Here is an 18191-nt window from a genome sequence, read left to right as displayed (position 1 = left end):
TTAAAGTACTGGTAAAAAGGAATCAAATACGCCCATACAAAATCTTGCTTCAAAGCTGGGAACAAAGATAACTAAAAAACATGATGAGACCCAGACTGCCATCAGAAACTGCTACTGCAGCTTCAGATCAAATTATGTATACAGCAACGTTAGATTTTACCTGTTTGTGCTCAATGTGAACAACAGCTGAGCGCATAAAATATCACCAGAGTCAAACTGTGTATGATAGCAAAAGTACAGTAATGTGTAGCAATGCAGGTCCAAGTCCAAATCATAAGAACGCTTTATCCCTCACATCCTGTAAATTTTGTCGTGCTGAAGTTTGTACACATCCTGAAAAAGATTATGGATGTGAAGAGGAAATGTCTTTATGTGGAAGGTTTGCACATAATAAAGAGATAAGAGAGACAAAAAGAGGAAGACAAAATCTTCAAGTCTTCCTCAGTCACATCCTGACACTGAAGACAGGTCTCAGTTATTCAAGGACAAACGGTTTACGGTTCCCACCACCACTGTGTGTGTCTGAGTCCAAGACAGCCTGCAAGTTCTGAATATATGGACTTAGACTTCCACCAACAGTTTTATCATCCACAGTGGCAGAAACAGCCTCACAGAATCCTAAATGAATGGAGAAAATTGTGTTGTGTAGAGTAGGAGAGAAGGATGGAAGTTGATGGGAGGAGGGAAGACTGAGCTTCAGTATCCTGAGGTGGATGATTTTAACAGGTGTTTGTGTTTCTAGAGGTTAAGGGTTATGGGTGATCGATGGCCAGGGGGGGTAAGACACTGAATTAAACTGAGGCTCGCTTGCTCGTTTGTTTCACAAAGTCCGTGCTTGGCGCAGAGTACAAAGCAGCTCTGGTCTGATTTTGAGGTAAAGAGCACAGTCTATAAACAGCGCCAAAGCCAAGGAGTACATGAAAGATAACCTTTTCTTTCTCCTCCTCCTCCTCAGTTTCTTCCTTTCCTTTTCTGAGGTAAAGAGTAAAGTCTGGCTTCCAAGAAATACACTTGTATAAAGCATTGCATTTCTTGTCTTATTCATGTCATCTTACTTGATTCATTTTTATGAAGTCGAGAGTTTGCAACAAAAGGGAACAAACTGTATATTTCCTTTGCTCTTTATTGTTTTGTCTTTCCTTGGTTTGGTTTTTTCCAAAAGGCAGCAGGGATATAATCAAGCCAACAAAAGCAGAAAACAACCAAGATAGGCGATAGTGGAATTCAAAAAGAGCAAGCATAGTTTTAAGAGAAAAAAGGTGGAGGTTTGTATCTCCACTCTCACAAAAAAAAAAAAAAGCAAAAATCTCGAGGAAAAAAAAAAAAGACAAGAAAATAATATCCCTGTTAAAGATTCTTCTGAGGGAACGACTATTCAAGAGCACTCTTCCCCGATGCGCTGGCATGAGCGGCCCACCTTGCGGTCTAGCTTAACCATTTTGAGGACGGCGTCCTGACGTCCACGGCCCATGTGGTCAAACAGACACTCGTGCTGCTCTGGAAGCCGATGGAGCATACAGAAGACATAACCTAAAGGACGGGTTTGGGGTTGTGGATAAAAGAGACAAGGAGGGATTAATTTGTTGCCTTAAGTAAATGCACAAATATTGCAGTTGTAACTGTACACACCGCAGTTAATACATGAACTAAAGAAAAAAGATATGGCTACATAAAGCACACCTAAAACAATTTAACGAGAAATAAAATCAAAAGAGTAGCATTACTTTTAGATGCCAGTAAAGGTCAATAAACATTTAGTCTTTAGATATACTTTTTAAATGGTCAAGGGCAGATAACATGTAGTACTTGCCACAGTGCCTGTGTGTCAAAGAAGACATTCTACTTGATCGCTTCCTCTTTCAATGCTTTTCCGTTTTTCAGTAGATAGTGTTTCCTCCCTCTAACTACTGTAGCACTTTCAACAAAAAGCCCTGCCAATGGTGGAGGCTCGTTAAGCTCAGGGAAGCTCGTTAGCTTTCATCATCTTAAATTCATTCATTAATACACATAATAACGCTACTGGCATTTAATAAGTAGTGATTAAAGGCCCAGTTTAACATCTGGTTTCTAGGCAATTAAAACCTATACAATTACAGCACAAGCGAGTGGATTAGAAGGGAGGAAAGTTGTCACGTTGGACAGAATATTCCCCCTATTAGAAAACACAAATCAAAAATTTTGTCCTCTGCTCACTGCTGGTATTTTCTAACAAAATGGTGAACTGAGTTCTTCTGTAAAATTAATGAACTGGGAAGAGACGTTGTGACTTGAGAATGTATTTTGTGATGCAAAAAACAATCTGTGAGTATACTGTAAGTTTCAAAGATTTTACAGCTAAAATCCAACATGTCTAAAATATTTATTTTACGTAGAGGCAAAAATGAATAAAGGATGAGGAAGAGCTGATGTGTGCACACACGCTGTAAAGGAAACCCTTAAACATATCCAGTTATATGCCTGGAAAATGTCAGACTGCAAGTATAATAACAGCTTGTGTGTCTGGACCTGTCAATCCCTACTTCTGTACACCAAAAACAGACCTGGCTGCACTGCCTCTTTACCAAGGCCCAAACTGTCTCTTGCACCTGCAGCATACCACCCTTGGTTAGAAACATAGCAGATGAAGACCTTCACCTCTGGGGTTCTTCTCTGGATAACATCTATGCCTTGGTCTTGGGTGCTTCGTCCTAATCTAACCTCTAAATCTAATTGCCAGTGAGTGAGTCACCAGTTATTGTATGGCAGACATTAATTAATAGGCTAATTATTTACAAAGTGTTTTTTCATTGTCCCCATTGCTTTACAACATGCAGCCGGCTAGCAAGGTCAAACAAACTGCAGCCACTGTGTGATTAAACCGTGTTGTATGCCCAGATTAATAATTACTTAAACCAAAGCTTACTGTCATGTTTTGAAGTAAGGTCAGAAGGCCAACAAGAAATCAAGTTTTAAGGTTGTAGTACTCCCTGTTCTCATCGTCTGTTGATTGTCTTTCTGACTTTAGAAGAATTTTACATTTTAGCCACACATATAATTGAGAGAGATTTTCGCATTTTCCCCATTATGGGAAAAATCACAGAAGTAATGTTTAGAAATTAGCAGGACCACTGTTATTAGGTTAAAAGGAAATGCTTTGGTTCCTTCATCTGTTAGGTCTCCACATTAAAAGATATGATATAATTAGCTGTTCAATTCCAGTGCCTCCACTCTGTGTTATATTAATACCTAGTACGATAAATAGCAACTGTGTAAAAGCAGAAAACTACTGAGACTAACAGCATCGGATCAGATTCACTACTTGAGCTATTTTTTCACCCCAATACAATCTGAAAAGCATTCATCCTTTCAGCTCATTATCAGACCTTCTTGGCTTACACTGTGGAACATTCTGCAGAACCATTAGCAAAGTAATCTGCAATTACTGCAACAGTCAGAAATCACTATAATTGCCACCATTTTCCCTTTCAATCTGTAAAAAGCATGTTTTCATAGTAAGCACTGGACTATTAAGGATGGATAGCCCGTGTATTAAGCAGCACCTGGTGGAAAAAAAAAGGCAAGTCAATTTCCAATTTAGAAATTATTGCATTGGTTTAAGCAGATTGGTCTTTAAGTAGTGAAGAGCTCTGACTTTTCAAGTACTTTAATTTGTATGCAAACAAGTTGATTAGCAAGCCAAGTATTGGTTTGAACTACATTAGTGTTTGTGGTAATTGGCTTATGTTTTATGTGCAATGTGAAACATTGAGGCTTTCCTGTAATGGTCCCTCAAGGCTTGCAAAATATATATATATATTTTTTTCAACACACAAAGAAATGTCCAGGTAACGGTGCTGTGCTGGACACATAATTCACAAAACTATTATTAAGCTAACCGAAGTGTACTTATGTATGTATCTGCATATTAACATAAGGTAATAACATAGTCTAAGGTGATATCTTTAAGTTAACAGTATTATGCATGTACTTAATGATAATGCTCCTTTGCGTAAGTGTTCATGTGATGCGTATGTTAATACTGTACATATGAAAATGTGTCATCATACCACAGCGACAGGAACCCAGCTCTTGCTGTACCAGCTCCAGTTTGGTTTGGCAGCGATGGCAACGCTTACGGCTCCGCTGTTTAGAGCCACTGCGAGACGAGGATGAAGACGATGATGATGATGAAGACTCCTCACCCTCTGGGATCCCACCTACTCTCGCTCGCTTCTCAGGTGAAACATCACTTTCTGAATCTGAGGCTTAGAAGAGAGAGAAAAATAAGTTAAAAAAAACAAAAAAACAACAACATTTGGCTACAACTGTTTTGCTTAATTGTTGTTTTTTGTTGTTGTTTTTAGATCAGGCATTGCCAGTTAGAGCCCTGCAACAAAGGAACTGAACTTAAACTCAGCTTTTCATTTTTCTTTCAAACCCACTTTCACATTTTCATTCTTAATTTATTTGTTTATTTTACTTGTTACTAAGACTGTTGTTGTTGCTTTAGTATGTATTTTGTAGCCATGTTTTAAATGGTGCTAAACAAATAAAATTTATACATCTAAGAAAAATAGTTCCTAGAGATTCTCTTAATGCAATGAAACACTGAAAGTCTGGAGCTACATTAAGCTGACTTTCAGCAAAATGACTAGCAATATTGTAATAGCTTAAGAGTATTTTGCATCTTTTTTCTGCTTCTATTGAGTTAAATCAGACTAGACTGTGATTACATTACATGTAAAAATTCATTCAATGAAAATTAATCTGTTTTGTACGGCAGACACAAAAATGCAAAGTGTAACAAATTTAAAATGGTTTGATACAATAAATCTAAAGCAACTGAAGCCAAAATTCTTCTTTACTTTTTATTACCATGGAATAAACAATACAAAACCTGAGGAACCTAAGAAAAACTCCAATACACCATTGTCAGAATTGGTCTATTCTGTAACTGGGATTGCACAGACGATGGCAAACTGGAACTAAACTCTTCTTTGTGATAAATTTAAAAAAAAAAAAAAAAAGGAAGAGCGAGATTGATAGTACTCCTGCATTAAATTATGTGCAGCCCAGCACCTGAGACAGCAAGAGAATGTAGCAAGGTTTCACTGGTTGGCTAGAATTTCAACTCAGCTTTTCTCATCAATCCTGCAGACTTTTTCACTGGCCTGGCCGAAATGCAGATCAGCGCTCAATAAATCTCTGAGAACTAGGCCAAGCTGAACAGTTAGATCCCCTCCTAGTCTGCTCCATCGATCCCTTTGTGTGTATGTGTGTCTGCACATGTGCAATTGCATGTTGTGGAAAAAAAATTCATTCTTGCCTGCTTTTTGTTATCCTAGAAGATCTCGGCACCCAATTTAGCAAGCTGTAACATCAAATTTAAATGTAAGTGAACAACTATAAGTTAAAGGAGGAAAATATGTGAAGGCAGGGCATTTGCACTGTAAACTGATGAGCGGTTGGTTGACTTAATGTCGTTTTAATTCAAGATTAAATATTGTACAAAAGGTAAAGTCAAAGTGTATCCAATGTCTAAAATGAAATACAGATGGCCCCAATTTAGAGAGATTGTAAAAAGTGAAATGTCAACTCAACCAACAGTAAAAGGTTTAAATGACGCTGTGTGAGTATGTGTATTACTAGACATGATCCTGCTTTTTTAGACAAGGGATCAGTATGTTCACACACCTTTACTGAGCCTATCCTACTCTGTACTAGACATTGTCGTGTGTGAGTGTGCCCGCATGAGTTTAGCAAGTTGTGCCACCTAATGGTGAAAGAACAATAAAAGCAATCTGCAATAGGAAATAGTCTGGCTGTTTTATAGACCTCATTCAGTAGATTCCCATTAGTGCTAATGATAATGCTGTCCTTCACAGATCCACATGTGGTGTGCCACTGTGACCCATTTCCTCTTCATTAATCAAAATCTATGTTTTTAATCTATAGAATCAAATGAAGATGCTGCTAACCATGAAGCTACAATTCTCTTTCTATGTGACTTTTGCCATTTAAATCTCCATACTGCATGTCGATGTTATCATTCCGCGCAACAACTACATGTGGATATACTGCATATTCATGGTGTTCATTTACTCTAGTACAGCATGATTGGCTTTACATTTGCCTTGGCACATTCTGTTGCATCAGTAATATCCTGCTGTCCGCTACTTGTCCTGGAAGAACCATTAACCCAGCCATGTTGGATCAGTTATATGCTATTGACGCTAATGGGTCCTCCAATTTGAACTTTCTAAGTGCACATGACTAAAACATACAAACAAAATGCAACAGTGCATATTGTAGTAGTATAGAACTGAGGTATACCTGACTCAAATGTACGTTTTGTCGGAGTGGAGAATGAACCCAAGACTGTGTCGTTGCTGGATGCTCCTGAGGCAGAAAATAGTTTTTAGAAAAAAGAAGAAAAAAAAAAAGAAGGGAAAGGGATCAAAATGAGTAAAAGAACCAAAGAGGAAGGAAAAGAAGATTAGTTTCTTACTTTAATGTGATTTTTCAACTGAAAAAATTAATTATTTAGCAATTTTAAAAAAAATGTAAAAAAAAAAAAATCTGCAATTAAAGATCAAAATTACTAATTGTATAAATATCTCAAGCCCTTTAGACATGTAAATGAAATTTTAAACTGTATTAGATTGACAGACTAGGTGATGTGTTACAGGGACACTGTTAGGCCCAGAGTTTAAAACCCTAAGAGGCTGAGGACAAAAGCTGTCGAGGAATCTGCTGGTGGTTGCCCAGATACTCGGGTACCATCTTCAATATGGAAGCAGGATGAAAAGACTGTGACTGAGGCGTGCGAAATCCTTTATTATGCAATGAGGGGTTTTTTTCCCTCCTTGCAGCAACTATGATAGATATCTGTGAAGGAAAGGCCGCAGTGTGCATGTGTACAGGCTGGAGCCAGCCAAGAGGCAGTGTGGCTGTGGGTGGTAAAAAGGTGGTAAAAAGATAAAGAGTTGCACCAAATGTGTTATATGATCCACCTGTTCCTTATATAGTTTTAAAGGAGTTTGTAAAAAGTGTGTAACACTAGGAATGCAACAGAGTCAAATATCTTGACTTTTTCAAGAATGGTGACATTAAACACTTTCCTAGCTAGTAATGTGGTATTATTTACTCAGTCTAAGCAATATGATTCTATGATTACATCCAAATGATTTTCTGCTGTGGAGCCAAATATTTGAGCATCAGTTTCAGGCATTAAATTGAAGTACTTTCAGTCACTGGTCAGACAAGTATAATTTGTTAGTGGCAGATAAAGGATCAAAACCAGGAGTTTGTGAAGCTTTAAATAGCCAGATCGAAGAGTTATATGTACATGCTACATGTACAAATCTTTAAAAAAAAAAAGTGTGTGTGTATGTGTGTGTATATATATATATATATATATATACACACACACTGAACAAAAATATAAACGCAACACTTTTGTTTTTGCTCCCATTCCCCATGGGATGGACGTAGAGACCTAAAATTCATTCCAGATACACAATATAACCATCCCTCCCAAACAGTGGTCACAAATCAGTCCAAATGTGTGGTAGTGGGCACATCTGCTATATTGAGATAATCCATCCCACCTCACAGGTGTGCCACATCAGGATGCTGATCTGACATCATGAGTAGTGCACAGGTGTACCTCAGACTGCCCACAACAAAAGGCCACCCTGGAATGTGCAGTTTTTTGCGCTATTGGGGGTCTGGGGACCCAGAACCAGTCAGTATCTGGTGTGACCACCATTTGCCTCATGCAGTGCAACACATCGTCGCATGGAGTCTATCAGATTGTCAATTGTGGCCTGTGGAATGTTGGTCCACTCCACTTCAATGGCTGTGCGAGGTTGTTGGATATTCGTGGGAACTGGTACACGCTGTCGTATACGCCGGTCAAGCACATCCCGAACATGCTCAATGGGTGACATGTCCGGTGAGTATGCTGGCCATGCAAGAACTGGGACATTCTCAGCTGCCATCTGCCCTGAACAATGTGAACCATGATTCATCCGTGAAGCGCACACCTCTCCAACGTGCCAGACGCCATTGAATGTGAGCATTTGCCCACACAAGTCTGTTACGGCGACGAGCTGGAGTCAGGTCAAGACCCCGATGAGGACGACGGGCATGCAGTTGAGCATCCCTGAGACGGTTTCTGACAGTTTGTGCAGAAATTGTTTGGTTGTGCAAACCAATTGTTCCAGCAGCTGTCTGGGTGGCTGGTCTCAGACGATCTTGGAGGTGAACCTGCTGGATGTGGAGGTCCTGGGCTGGTGTGGTTACACGAGGTCTGCGGTTGTGAGGCCGGTTGGATGCGCTGCCATATTCTCGGAAACGCCTGTGGAGACGGCTTATGGTTGAGAAATGAACATTCAATGCACGGGCGACAGATCTGGTTGACATTCCTGCTGTCAGCATGCCAATTGCACGCTCCCTCATTGCTTGTGGCATCTGTGGCATTTTGCTGTGAGACAAAACTGCACATTCCAGGGTGGCCTTTTGTTGTGGGCAGTCTGAGGTACACCTGTGCACTACTCATGATGTCAGATCAGCATCCTGATGTGGCACACCTGTGAGGTGGGATGGATTATTTCAATATAGCAGATGTGCCCACTACCACACATTTGGACTGATTTGTGACCACTGTTTGGGAGGGATGGTTATATTGTGTATCTGGAATGAATTTTAGGTCTCTACGTCCATCCCATGGGGAATGGGAGCAAAAACAAAAGTGTTGCGTTTATATTTTTGTTCAATCAATATATATATATATATATATATATATATATATATATATATATATATATATATATATATATTTTATCCTTCAAGCTCGGGTCCTCTACCAGAGGCCTGGGAGGTTCAGGGTCCTGCGCAGTATCTTAGCTGTTCCCAGGACTGCGCTCTTCTGGACAGAGATCTCCAATGATCTCCAATGCAAGCTAGCCACTCGCCTAGCTTGGGAGTCACCGCACCTAGTGCTCCGATTACCACGGGGACCACCGTCACCTTCACCCTCCACATCCTCTCGAGCTCTTCTCTGAGCCCTTGGTATTTCTCCAGCTTCTCGTGTTCCTTCTTTCTGATGTTGCTGTCATTCGGAACCGCTACATCGATCACTACGGCCGTCTTCTTCTGTTTGTCTACCACCACTATGTCCGGTTGGTTAGCCACCACCATTTTGTCCGTCTGTATCTGGAAGTCCCACAGGATCTTAGCTCTGTCATTCTCCACCACCCTTTGGGGCATCTCCCATTTTGACCTCGGAACTTCCAGGCCATATTCGGCACAGATGTTTCTGTATACTATGCCGGCCACTTGGTTATGGCGTTCCATGTATGCCCTGCCTGCTAGCATCTTGCACCCTGCTGTTATGTGCTGGATTGTCTCAGGGGCAACTTTACACAGCCTGCACCTGGGGTCTTGCCTGTCTCGTTTACTCTTGGCATACAGCTTGATGTCATCCATGTACAGGAGGTGGCTGACAACTGCTCCATTCCATAGTCTGTATCCGTAGCCAGTCTTGTTAATGATCTCACTGAGGGGGTTCAGGCCTATGCAGAACAACAGTGGGGACAGCATCTCCTTGGTAGGTCCCGCATTTGATGGTGACTTGTGCTATGGGCTTGGAGCTGGCTTCTAGTGTTGTACACCACATACCCATTGAGTTCCCGATGAAGGCTCTCAGGGTCCTGTTGATCTTGTACAATTCTAGGCATTCCAGGATCCAGGTGTGGGGCATTGAGTCATAGGCCTTCTTGTAATCAATCCAGGCAGTGCACAGTTTGGTCAGTCTGGTCTTGCAGGCTCGGCTGACTGTTCTGTCTACCAGTAGCTGGTGTTTTGCGCCTCTGGTATTCTTGCCAATCCCTTTCTGTGCTCCGCTCACGTATTGACCCATGTGCCTGTTCATCTTAGCCGATATGATGCCTGACAGGAGTTTCCATGTAGTACTGAGGCAGGTTATTGGTCGGTAGTTGGAGGGGACCGGTCCCTTCTTGGGGTCCTTGGGGATCAGGACTGTCCGACCTTCGGTTAGCCATTCCAGGTGTCTCTCGTCAACTAGCAGCTGGTTCATTTGTGCTGCCAGACCCTCGTGGAGTGCAGTCAGCTTCTTCAGCCAGTAGGCGTGAACCATGTCAGGGCCTGGTGCTGTCCAACTCTTTATACTAGAAACCCTTGCTTGGATTTCTGCCACCGTGATGGTTACTGGACCCTGTTCAGGGAGGTTGCTATGGTCTGCCCTCAGATCCACTAGCCACTGAGCATTGCCGTTATGGGTTGTGTCCGTCTCCCATATGCTCTTCCAGTATTGCTCCGTCTCCAGCCTTGGTGGTGCTGTTCTCTTATTGTTCCCTTGCCACTGAGAGTACACCTTTGCTGGTTCAGTGGAAAACAGCTGGTTTATTCTCCTGCCTTCTATCTCTCTGGTGTACCTCCTTAAGCGGCTGGCCAAGGCTGTGAGTCTTTGCTTGGCAGTTTCCAAGGCCTCAGGGATGGACAGCTTGCTGTATTTTTTATGCACCTTCTTTGTCGCATCTTTCTGCAACTCCGTTAGTTGGCTAACCTCCCGCCGTGCTACTTTGATCTTGCCCTCTAGCCTCCTTCTCCATGGAGGGTACTGCCCCTTGTGGCTGTTCAACTTGTAGCCAAGCATCTCAATGATCACTGCTGCCATATTGTAGATCAGCTTGTTAGTCTCGGTAAGCGTGGCTGTAGGTAACATCCGCAGTGCTGCATTAACATCATCGAGCAGACCTTCTGGTACTTCCCGTAATCTTGGTAACCAGCTACGGGGGATCCAGGTTTCAAGCTTGGCCATGATCCTATCTTTCAGGTCAGTTCCTCTCGCACTCAACGATCCTTCTCCTGTCGTACTTGGGGCTTTGTACCCAATCTCGGGTGGGGGTGATGATATCTCCCCCCTGACCTGGCATCCTGGCTCCCCCTTGCTGTAGCATTTATGTTGTACCTCATCAATCTCTAGCTGTGAGAGCAGTCCCTTCTTTTGAATGTTGGAACGCTGAGCTACTAGTTGTTTCGCCTTCATTGTGGATGTTGGGTATTGAAGAATCCATAGGTCCCTCATCCTATTCATGTAACCCCTTCCGCCAGGGTTACTTGCGTAGTAGCATTCCAACAACGCCCTGTTTTCGTCTCTTGCCCACCAATGCTTTCTTGTTCAAGTAGCCCACTTCTCGTCAGGGTGCCCTGGTTCCTCAACACTTGACGTGGACATTGTTGATCCGGGCGACGTCCGAGCCGGCATGTCTTCATATTTATCTGTCTCGCTCATGTCTGCGGTAGGCTCACTTAGCATAGGGGGTCTAGCCTTACAGTTTTGGTCTTTTATTATTTTAATAACATAATAAAAGACCAGGTTAGTGTGGCATTTTTTATACCATTTCTGCACATCCGTTTTGTAGCCACTTTATTTTTCTGTTATGAATTGGCCTCCACAAATAACCTTGTCACTGTATAGCAATGACTGATGCCCTGGCAATTGTAGGTGTCCTCTTAAAACCTTCACTTCTGAATAGATGCCCTTTCCTATCATTCTATCTGTGCCATGAGGACAAATATAGCCAGGACAGGGATACTGCAGCTGCTGCTTGAGCTGGCAGAATCTACTAACAGTGTTCCACAGAAAAATGCTCTCATCTAAAAGCTCTGGTTTTGACAACTCAATTTTATAAAGGCACACATTAACTCACTTCTAAATTTGAAATCTATGAATCATACATTGTTTCCATGTGTAGGGCGCACATTACAAATTACACACATTATATTACCAAGCCTTTAAGTTCATAATATTTTAAAGTGTAAATGTTCACAACCCACAGATCCAAAGGAAAAACTTGCTGATTGTCTTACCGTCCTGAACAGGTAGAGATGTCACTCCTATCTCTCCGGGCAAAGGGTCGTCTGATATGAGGGACTGACTAATGCTGTTGTTTGTTTCATTACAGAACATGTCTGCTTGACTGGTGTTAGAGTTTGAAGAGGCCTTTGGAGCACAGTCGTCGTTTGGCTGTTTCTTTTGAGTGTCTATGGAAACATGGACATGAGGACATTTTCTTTGTTTGGAGGTTTTAAGACAGAAAAATCAGTCAACAAACTCCCACTAAAACAATAACTTACCTGCAAAACATTTTGAGCAGAGATTCATGGTTTTGCTTGACCTGAGGAAAAGGAATGCGACGCAATTGTGTTAATAGAGCAGTCTGGGTGTTAAAAACAGTTTTGCAGTAAAAGGTATAAGATAAAACAGACAAGAGGCTAAGATAAAAGTGAGAGTGAGCGGTGAAATGTATCTTTTTGGCTATATTTTTGCTCATGTACACTTACAAAAACTTACAAAGACTATCTTTATTTATTTTTTTCTTTATTAAATCAATTTTAAACACATTTCATACAACTATCCAGTTTTCAAAACTCAAGAAAACAAACCTGTCACACATAGTGTCTGTACAATGTAAAATAAACTGATTTGTTGCAGTACAAACTAAAGTATGGATTATTGCTACAAATACAGGGCGTATCAAAAAGAATCTTCTGACTTCAAAGTACTTTAATTCTGCAGACGTTCACCAGTAACGATTGAAACACGTACTGTTAGAGAGAGGGGCTTTCTGAGTTTCATCTGGTTGCCAGTATATAGCATAACAGAATTATCTTTGAGTTTGATCAGTTTGATTGTACAGACATAAGTGCGTCTGGGGGGGACATATTGAGCAGCTGTGAATACAAAACATAGGTTTTGTATGTAAAACTTTATAGTCAGTCATGTATTTTAAAATGTACCACAAACTTTTATGTTCATTACCTAAAGAAATTGGATAATTCTTTTTGACACACACTGGACATGCCAGTCCTCCAACGTATTTACCAGAACAATCTGAACAGTCAATATAAGTACAGATTTACATTATGTTTCTGTGTTTTGGATTTAGATTCTGTCTCACTTTGATCACAAGGTTCTTAAAACTACTTTAAGATGAGCTAAACAAAAGTCAACTAGTTCCCTCTGATTGTTATGAAATTCCCCATAGTATGTTAATGGGGATACAGACTCAAAGCTAGTGGTTAGCAGTAAGGGTTAAAGTATCAGTGTGGTAGTTAGAGTTTTCTCAACATACTTTTCCTTCCTGAAGGAAATAAAGACTTTTGATATAAGTTATCTATTGTCATGGAGCCTTGCTGATTTCAGTGGCACAGCTCTTTCACAACAGATGGCTCTGGGTTTAGTCTGAGAAAGGCTCCTCTCATTTCCTCTGCAGCCTTCGTCCTTACTGTCTGTGCACTGAGCGTGACGGTCGCTGCTATCAGTCACATTCTATTTATTTTGGGCGCTCCATTGCACACCTTTGTCCTCATTTCTAAATGTGGGGTCAGCTGCAGTCAACCTGAGGGCTTTCTGTCAGTCTCCTGGTGTGTAGTCTCAGGTATAAAAGGGAAAGGATGAAGCAAGAAGTTAGGAAAGAGGAGAAACCTCATCATTACATGCAGGCAGGGAGGAAGCCAATGCTGGGTAAACATCAAGTCATATCCTCTTATCAACCTTACAATCAGAGGTAATCAAACTACAGATTCATTAAGGAAATTAAAAGGGTGAAGAAGGGTGAGAAAAACTATGCAGGAGAAAAAACAGCTCCATGGCTGTTAAGCTGACTGAAGCCTGAACAGAGTGCACACAACATGTCTATTTCATAGTTGGCCTACTGCTGTTACTAATGAGAATATCTGATTGGAACAGACAGGAAGACAGGCTCCACTGCCTTTGTGATTCAGCTTGAGTGACACAAAGGAGTGAGATATTGGAAGGGTGATAAATGTTTTGAAGAAATTAGTTTTTAACAATTTTTCTTGACATGAGCAGGTAAATGAAAGACAACATAAATACAGCTAGAACTCAGGTGATAGAAAGCAATCAAAGCATAGTATCACCAGTGCATGTGGCTCAATTACTTTTAAGATGATGGTATACCTTTACTGGGGGTAAAAAGTAACGGCAAAGGACTGAACTGTTTTAGTTTTATGTTACTGGGGAAGCAGACATACCATGCAGTTCTTCATGTGTGCTAGAAATACCTATTTTATTTTAGGTGATGTGTTTCTCAAAAGAAACTGTAAGGGTGGCACATTATCAAACAAACACCCAATTTTGAATTCAAACGGTAATCTTTAATACACTAAAATTGAAGGTCATACTTTGGAAAGAATAGCTCTTAGATTGCCTAAAGGATTTTTAATGTTTTGCTCAATGCTAATTTCCATAATTATGCTTTTTTTCCCTCCCCATCCTCTTACACACACAGAAAAATGCCTGGAGAGAACACTGACCTGAACAGTTTTGAAAAAACTAGCTTATTGACATTTCATAAAAGACAACTTAGCATTACCCTTACAACTTACACAGCTGAGCAGTCAACTGGAACATAGACGGATAAGCAGATCAGGTGGCTGCTTGCGAGTAGATCTCACAAATAGAAGAAAGTTAAATAGGAAGGGGCATTTGATGCTAAACTATAGAGTTTGGATGCATCATTGCTGACTTTTGTAACATCCTATTATAGTACCGAACAGCTTGTTCTCTGCTTTGGCTTTCTTTCTGAAAATGACACAATCTACAAACTACTGCGAGGCACACAATTAGTGCTTGTATTGATCCAAAATGTTTTGGTGTGGATAGCAATACAGAACAAGTTATTAAACTAAGTGACTGGGTAATTACTTGACTAATCCAGTCATTTTGCATAGCCTTGTCAACAGCGATCGCCATTTTCAGCATTATACATCTTTTCTGCTAATATGAAATCTTTAAAATGGGCTGGTGCTATCATGATTTTGCCATTCAGTACAAATAAAATGTTTTATATCCATGTGGGTACATGATGATATAAAATATGGATTCAATAAGTGAATTATTGTTTATGTGCAAGGCAACTTAACTGCTTTCCCAAAACTGTTAAAATAAATGTGGCCAAGAAATGGTTGAAGTTCACTCTGTCATTGCAGCCACATTAAAATATGTTTTCTCACAGCCTAACTGCAAAATTCAGAAAATCATTCATTAGTAAAATAATAAAATAATCAGAAGGCACAAAATAAATGTGCCCTTTTTCGCACCTACTCACATACGGACTACAAGTGGAGGTCACGGAAATGGGTGAAGTGCTGACGACAACATGCTATGTTACCATAAATGTACTAAAAGCTTAAGTTAGCGTTGACTTATTCCTTGTCAGTTTAATTAAATACCTCGCACCTGACCTTCTCAAATTTGTCTGAGAAAAATAAAAAATAAAAACTTTGAACTTTTTAGAAAGAGCAAGTGTCTGATACTAATTGTGACAGTATTCACTTTCATTTACCCAATATGAACTTTTGGAATACTAATATTTATGTATGACAGCCAAATATTTTCAGAAGCAGTGCAAGACGTTTTCAATCAATTTATGCATCCTCACAGCCCAGCAAACAGTTATTTCTGGCCAAGATATGTGCCTGTGTCCTTGGTACCATTACAACGGATACCACCACTGGTAGCAGATAAGTTGTTGGAGGATGGCATAAAAAATGAGTCTAAATAAATAATACTAGCTATCCAAGTAACAGAACTTATGCAGTCCACACTCATAATTGTTTATACTTATTAACTTGTTTTTAAAACAAATCTTTGGTCTACTTAAAACATTTAAAAATTAAAGACATTTGATGTACTAAAAAAATTAAATATTGAGCCATCATGCTTAGTTTGGTACTGTAACAAACCCATTTAAACGCTTCTCCAAAGGCCAAGGCGGTATGGATATGATTATTTGCGTGCCAACTCCACAGATATTTAAATACTTCATAAACTCTAGTCAGGTAGAAAAAACTGATGCCTTTGGTCATGGAAAACACATTCTCTGATGAGAGCTGGTGACTGACATTGCAGTGTCAAGTCAAGTCAAGTTTTGTATTGTACATCATTTCCATACTAATCCAAAGGTTAGTGAATAAAGTGGCATTTTTGTAAAATATACACAAACGGAATGAGATACTTGTGAGTTCCAATAGTCTCATTTCACTTTGTGAGAACTAATTTTGGGGTCCTCTCTTGTCTGGCTAAGTGCTACATTTCTCTGATTTTTTACCACTGAGCTGAAAACTCAAGACTGCAAGTGTTTATAAATGCCTATCATAAATACGCCCACTAAAGTACAATATTTTGTATCCATTTTTTCCTAAAATACAACAATGTGGGCTACTTTTTAAAATTCGACATTTGAAGAACTAGCCAAAGAGTGATAACACTAATACATTTTTCAACCGGTCCATATTACAAAACCTAATTTGGGCTCATATGTGTTGCAAAGTTAACATATGCCTCAACACACATGAATCAAATTGTACACAGCAGGATTACTGCACAGTGCCAGTTTGTCTGTGCCACCCCGGCACATTCAGTTTAAAGTACCAGTTGCCCGTTTCTTTCTGCTAGAGTCTGGTTCATGGCGACACTTTGATGTCTCTAACTAACTGCTTCATGCATGAACTTAACACGTTAACTATCCAGTTGATTAACACTTTCACACCTGTCGCGTAACCTGGAAGGCTTACCCCAGATTCCCTACCCTGCTTCCTTCCTTTACAGGAGAAGGTTACCGAGGCCAACTGGTGTTAGCTAGTAGCTAATGCTACAAAACAATGGGGAGGGGGTAATAAGGAGAAAAGCAGCTCATCCCTGTTTGAGCTGCTAATGCTAGTGGCTATCGACTCTGCTAGCTACTGGCAGAGAAAGAAAGCGAGACGTTTGACAGGTTATTCTGCTTACCCCCAGAACCCACAGGGGCAGCGAGGGGGTATAACGTTAACGTTACTCGGAGGCTTGCTGCCCTCGCTCCCCGTGTCGCCCATGTCTGTCTCCCGTGTCAAGCTGTCGGTGTAGCAGGTGAATCCGTGGATGGAGTGAGGGCCTCGTATTTGCGTTTAGATCCCCTTGGCTTTGATAAGCATACAACCGTCACTCTGCCCAGATAATTCTTCCGAGTTTCAGTGTAGGGTGGACAATTTGACGACACAAGCAGCCACCTAGTCCGTCAAATTAAAGTAGTTGAAGTCGACGTTAAGACGCTGGGGCCGTCAAAGCCAGCAACGGACGGAACCACCGGGGATCCTGGGCCGATCAGCTGGAGTGAGGAACGAACCACTGGCAGAGAGGGGGAGGTGTGTGAGGAACACGAAAGACAAAAGTTAGATTGACGTGTTTGTACAAACTGTTAAGGGACACGGAATAACGACACAATAATTGTTAGCATTGTGTATACAGAAATAACATTTGAACTCGGTAAATGACTCATTTAAAATAATTCATTTTAGAAGCGTTATCATGGTATGATCCAGACAAAACCACAGTTAAAAAGCCCAGAGCTCTCAAAGTGTCTCTGAGAGTGTTTTGTTCACTTAAAAACAAAGTTATCCTCCCAGGATGTATCTTAGAAATGTAAAATGATGTGATAGGCTGTGACAGACCCTTTTCACTGGACATATTTTGACGCGTCTCGGTAGCAGTTAAAAAAACAAAACGAAACAAAACAAAGCCCCCAAAAACATGTAACAAAATTAAAACTGTAGTATGCATAGTTATTATAAAGGAATATTTAAAACACAAACAAAAACATCTGAATTTAAAAATCTAGATAGATAAAAAGATAGATAAGGCTTTATTTTTAAGATGTTAGAATAGCACAAAATGTAAGGAAAACGATAATAATAATAAATAACTTAACTTCCCATAAGAGGTGAAAAGAAGCATGCGGTTATTTAATCCCACCCTTCGCCACTTTTAGCAAATAATAATCTCTATTATTAATTAATCTTCCTTATTTAGTAAATAATAATTATCTCTTTAACTTCCGGTTTGTGTCCTGTCCTATCATCAATCCTTATTTACATTTTGCTACATATATTAATATGTGAATCATATAAACGTAAATAGGAAACTGTCTTTTAATAAAGTATTTAGCAAACGAAACATGCCTATTGACCTTTTTTTGTTTATTTTTTTTCTCTGTTACATCACATGCAATGCTTTCTTATTTTAGGATAATAATATTGACATGATACATTGTGAGACATTTGGGGTTTTTTTATAAAGGGTGTCCAATTTAAGGAATAAGTACAATTATGTGTTTAGGTGGTTG

General features: G+C 40.2%; 1 protein-coding gene across 2 annotated transcripts; it reads right to left on the bottom strand.

Moving 5' to 3' along the window:
• Nucleotides 1-1105: 1105 nt before the first annotated feature.
• LOC113024640 (AN1-type zinc finger protein 3-like) lies at nt 1106-17202 on the bottom strand. Of its 2 annotated transcripts, XM_026171857.2 has the most exons (6): nt 16823-17202; nt 12145-12185; nt 11878-12051; nt 6313-6378; nt 4047-4244; nt 1106-1530 (listed from the first exon to the last, which is right to left on the bottom strand). In XM_026171857.2, exons 1-6 carry the CDS (start codon nt 16903-16905, stop codon nt 1376-1378), a joined length of 717 nt encoding a protein of 238 aa, XP_026027642.1. In that variant the 5' UTR covers nt 16906-17202; the 3' UTR covers nt 1106-1375. The 2 variants fall into 2 exon arrangements, with proteins under 2 accessions (XP_026027642.1, XP_080155918.1); XM_080299792.1 differs by lacking the exon at nt 6313-6378.
• Nucleotides 17203-18191: the final 989 nt, after the last annotated feature.

The sequence above is a fragment of the Astatotilapia calliptera genome, chromosome 1 (assembly GCF_964374335.1).
Source record: "Astatotilapia calliptera chromosome 1, fAstCal68.1, whole genome shotgun sequence".
In the NCBI taxonomy this organism is placed as follows: domain Eukaryota; kingdom Metazoa; phylum Chordata; class Actinopteri; order Cichliformes; family Cichlidae; genus Astatotilapia; species Astatotilapia calliptera.
This window is presented reverse-complemented; position numbering and strand designations above follow the sequence as displayed.

Bases quoted from the DNA above. Each gene is read 5' to 3' on its own strand.
- LOC113024640 (XM_026171857.2), bottom strand. From the start codon at position 16,905: ATGGGCGACACGGGGAGCGAGGGCAGCAAGCCTCCGAGTAACGTTAAC. The intron at 4,245-6,312 runs GTATACCTCAGT...CTCTCTTCTAAG, and splicing joins AAAACGTACATTTGAGTCAG to CCTCAGATTCAGAAAGTGAT. The intron at 1,531-4,046 runs GTATGATGACAC...CCCGTCCTTTAG, and splicing joins GCTGGGTTCCTGTCGCTGTG to GTTATGTCTTCTGTATGCTC.